This window comes from Coffea eugenioides, chromosome 2, assembly GCF_003713205.1.
Source record: "Coffea eugenioides isolate CCC68of chromosome 2, Ceug_1.0, whole genome shotgun sequence".
Lineage (NCBI taxonomy): Eukaryota > Viridiplantae > Streptophyta > Magnoliopsida > Gentianales > Rubiaceae > Coffea > Coffea eugenioides.
Genome location: NC_040036.1, coordinates 31354136 through 31358736, shown reverse-complemented (window position 1 = coordinate 31358736; position 4601 = coordinate 31354136). Strand labels below are relative to the sequence as shown.

The window sequence follows — 4601 nt, the reverse complement described above, 5'->3', positions numbered from 1 at the left end:
GCCAATATGATAGAACAGGATTAAAGAAATCGATACAATTAGTTGATCAAAATCAACACCAAAATGGTAATTAGCGAATTAGGAAAAGCTATTTGTGGTTGATTAGGCAGGGAGGATGGACCATGGCGGCACTCCTATTCCAACTTGACATTGAAAGTTTAAAGGCCAACTTGACATTGAAGCGCCATAGAAATCATATGATAATTTGCCCAGAGCAATTATAGTGTACTATTTGAAAAAACAATCTATCTAATGGGTGTCCTATGGCACTCAGTAAAATATATTTCAAGTGTTATATTTTTAGAAATATAAGATTAATTTAGCAAAGTAAATAAAATATAAAGAAAGATAGGTAAAATTAAATAGAAAATGTATATAAATGTCAAAAAAGATAATAATTATTAGTACGTATATATATATATATATTGTAAGTTAAATCAATGTTAGGTATGTTAAGGGCAGCCGGTTAAAAAATTCCTTAAAAAAAATGAAATTTTATTTTGGGTAAGTTCATAAATGTGAAGGAAGCAATGGTTAGGATCACCAATCTCTCGTACAAAAATCCGTCTTGGATCCTAACCATCCTTCACAGGATCAATGTCAAATTGCATCCCAAGCAATATACAACTTAAATAATAGAAGCAAACTAAAAGACGAAACACGTTTTTAATTCTAGGAATTCTTGTGATTCTTGTGTCACAATAAAAACAGCTAGGAATTGGGATTTTTTCTCTATAGGTAAGACCGCGATTAAGCTTTTTTTTTTAAACAACACGATAAATCCAGTGAATTACTATCAACCCAAACGGTGCTTAGTTGGCTAAACATGAAGGCAAATTTTGAGAGTAGGACCCATTCTTTAAGCGGGCCCACAGAACCACATCTCCATCACCAAACGATAAAAAAAAGAAGTCTGTGGTGGGAGAAACCATTTTCTCCCCGTGGTGGGGACAACTTAAGCAACAATCCAATATGACTCGTTAAAAAGCGACAATCAAACTCACCATTATCACAACAAGCCACGTAGCAAACAGAATCCATCACAGCCGTTGAAATCGCAACATAGTGGTGGGTCCCAGGAGAAGTCCTGGAATCTTTGAATGGAGGGGTACGGGACGCGGGGACTGGGATAAAGAAACGACGGGCCACAAGGTTCTTAGGGGAGGGCTACGAGCTACGACCAATGGAGTTTCGACACGTAGCCGACGGAGAGTTGACGTGTGTGAAGGACACGTGTATCCCACGGTGAGGAGACGAGAGCGACGGGAGGAGAAAGAAAACTAGAAAAGGACGGTCAGATAGGGCGGCTTAAAGCTGGAGGGCGAGACGATGCCTATCTTTTTATCACCTCATCTCGTGGGGTTTGTGGGAGAGAGTGGAATTCCTTTTTTGCCCCTGGACAAACGACAGGATTATTAATATTCTTTTGCTAATATGCTTTTCCGAGGTTTAAAAAACTTTCATTTGTAATTTGTCGGCTGTAGGAACATTTCAGAGATGCCGGTATCAAAATCTTACTCAAATTATACTCATTGTGAACGTTCTCATTGTCTTGTATGTGGAGGCTTTTTTTTAAATAAAATTTCTTTTTCAACTTAAGATGAAGGTTTTTTCCCCAAAAAAAATATTTGATTTTTACCATATGGGTTACAACTAGTGAACAACTTTCATGTACATTAGTGTTCAAGTTATACTCAATGCGTGTGTAACTATAAAAAATATTTAAAATTTTTTCAAAGGTAAGAGATGTTAAAGGAGATATGGTAATGGACGACCATACATAAAGGGTATTTTAAGAAAATTATAAAGTAATAGTTTTTAGCTCACACAAAAAACTTCCTTCCCCTTCATATATAATATAGATATAGAAATTACCAAATCAAGGCATCACATTAAGATGGAATTCAATAACTTTTTTGTGGTTGTATAAGATCTACTAATCAATTTTTTGACACAAACTAATTAAAAATATTTGTGCATGTTATTTTATTGGTTCAATCCAAATATAGACTTTGTTACCTATTCACGACACTAATTTCTCGAAATTTGACAAAAGATGCTATTAGTTGCTATTGCATTTGCCATAACTTGATTTTAATAGAATTTGTGATTATTGTATAACTTGACCATATATTGATATGGCAAAGTTATTTTAATTGTTTTATGTATCATTTAATAAAATAATTCTTTGTACATGATAGTAAAATGTGTGCTAACTATCTTATGGACTATTTTACATTATATATATATATATATATATATATATATCTTGCTTTATAAAATGCATCAGTCTCCTTTGCTTGTTACTTTCTTTTTTCCTTTTTAATAAAAACGTATGTTTTTGTTATTATAATAGAAGAAGTTGAGGGACAACATTTTAAGCACACTAGGCCTCGTTTGAATTACTATTTTCTTTCAATTTTTTTTTAAGTATTGTATGAATGTATTTTGCTAATCACATTTTTTATTTCACATATATTAAATCGGTATAGTACATGTTTTCTATATAAACTCCAAAAAATAACAATTCAAATTTGAATGCTTTCTCGTCTTTGTGTGACAACATGGTGAATCTATGGCCTTGTTTGGCAAGCAAGTTTTTTGCCAAATTTATTTGTTATAAGTTTTTTAACAATTTTATCTATAATAATCTCAAAAAATTTCTCAAAAATTTTAAACTATACACTTTAAAAAATTCAAAAATTTATACACTTCAAAAATTTTTTTGACAACTTCTACAGTAAATTACAATAAAAATTTAGACAAATACCCAAAAAATTTACTTGTCAAACGAGGCCTATATTACATAAATTTACCAAATGAAAAAAGAAGGAGAGAGGAATGATTGCTTTGTTACAGCGTAAAAAAAAAAAAAGATCAGAATCATTAATCAAAAACTTACCCGCAAAGCCATTAAAAAGAATCCGAGATTCAGAATCAGAAGGATAAAATCATCCCACTTGTACAAAGGCTAATTTAGTTAACACGCATTAGACCAAATCAAATAAAGAAATCCTCAAATCTGACAATTACGTAGAAAACACGTCAGAAAAGGTAGAGACAATCTAGAACGGCCACCTCGCTGCCCTATGCCCTTCCCCGCCAACCCAAAATAAATGCCAACAAAAAAAAAATCACTAAAATATCCGTAAATCCTCAAAAGTCATGAGGGCATTTCCGTCCAAATAAGCCCCACAAATTGCCTGATACGCTTCCCTTTGAGGCCATTATTCCATCGTCATTACCGACCTTCTCCCTTAAAACTCCACCCTTTACCCCCCGCATCTCTTCCCCTCGCAATACCCCTTTCTCATCTCCCCTCTCCCCCATTTTTCCTCCTCCAGAAAAAAAATCCCCAAATTTTCCTTCGTGTTCCTCTTTACAATAATTATTAGAATTTATTTTAGAAGGTTTTTGTAGTTGATTTTCTGTTGAATTTTGCTTCTTTGAATATATCTCATCTCTTGAAAGGCTGAAAATGGCCCAGAAGACGGAGAAAGAAGAGACGGAATTCAAAGTCGTACCGGAGACCATCACGCCTTGTGTTAATAACTGTGGCGTTACTGGAAATCCGGCGACGAATAATATGTGCCAGAAATGCTTCAACGCCACGTCATCCGCCTCCACGTCGTCGTCGTCATCTTCATCAACATCCTCGTCTGTAACCTCCTCCGTAGCCGGAGCTATTAAATTTGGAGAGAAATCTCCTAGATCTAGCTCGTCTAAGAGACTTTCGCCGGAGAGGACGACGGATCTAGCGGAAATAAGACGAGATCTGAAGGAGGAGGTAAAGGAGGCTTCATCAGCTCACGCTACAGCTCCGGCGACGGCGGCGGCGGTTAAGAGAGAGGTAAATAGGTGCTCCGGTTGTCGGAGGAAGGTAGGCTTGACCGGATTCCGGTGCAGATGCGGGGAGCTGTTTTGCGCGGAGCATAGGTATTCCGATCGTCATGATTGCAGCTACGACTACAAAGCCGCCGGACGGGAGGCGATTGCTCGGGAGAATCCGGTGGTCAAAGCTGCGAAGCTAGTCAAACTTTGAGAGCAAAAAATGGAAAAAAAAATTGAAAAATGAAGAAATATGTTTTAATTATGTATCAACATCGATGAAGGGATCGAGAACGAAAACGAATCCAAAGTAGAACGAGATGAGATGATGATGGAGATCGAAGTCGATCGATCGATTTCCCTCCTGTAATTGTTGTTGATCTCGTGCTCTTCTCAATTTCTCAGAGTTTCCGAGAAATTAAGCTAGAGATGGGGGAGAGAAATTTGATTGGATTTTTATTTTTATTTTTTTGTTTCTCCGTTTGTGATGAAGAATTTAATTTCTCTCCTTGGAAGATTAATTGAACTTATTAATTTGTACTCCAATCTTCAATTTGAATTTTCGGTTTCAATTGCTAAAAAGGAAAAAAAAAAGAAGGGATTGTGCTTTTCCAGAGTGTACTGGCTTGCTTCATACATAATCATTAAATAATTCGCCAATTTTATGTACTTTAATTATATTTTTTTAAGGGAATGGAGAAATTGGTTTTTATTTTTTTGGGATGGGGGGGCGGGAGGGTTTCTGTATATTCCCTGAGTCCTGAGAGGATGAG

General features: G+C 35.7%; 1 protein-coding gene across 1 annotated transcript; it reads left to right on the top strand.

The window, feature by feature from the left end:
• The first annotated feature begins 3244 nt into the window (after positions 1–3244).
• On the top strand, positions 3245–4374 carry LOC113760463 (zinc finger A20 and AN1 domain-containing stress-associated protein 5). The gene has a single exon (XM_027303044.1). It carries the CDS (start codon positions 3479–3481, stop codon positions 4040–4042), a length of 564 nt encoding a protein of 187 aa, XP_027158845.1. The 5' UTR covers positions 3245–3478; the 3' UTR covers positions 4043–4374.
• Positions 4375–4601: the final 227 nt, after the last annotated feature.

Coding starts and splice junctions, on each gene's coding strand:
- LOC113760463 (XM_027303044.1), top strand. CDS start 3,479: ATGGCCCAGAAGACGGAGAAAGAAGAGACGGAATTCAAAGTCGTACCG.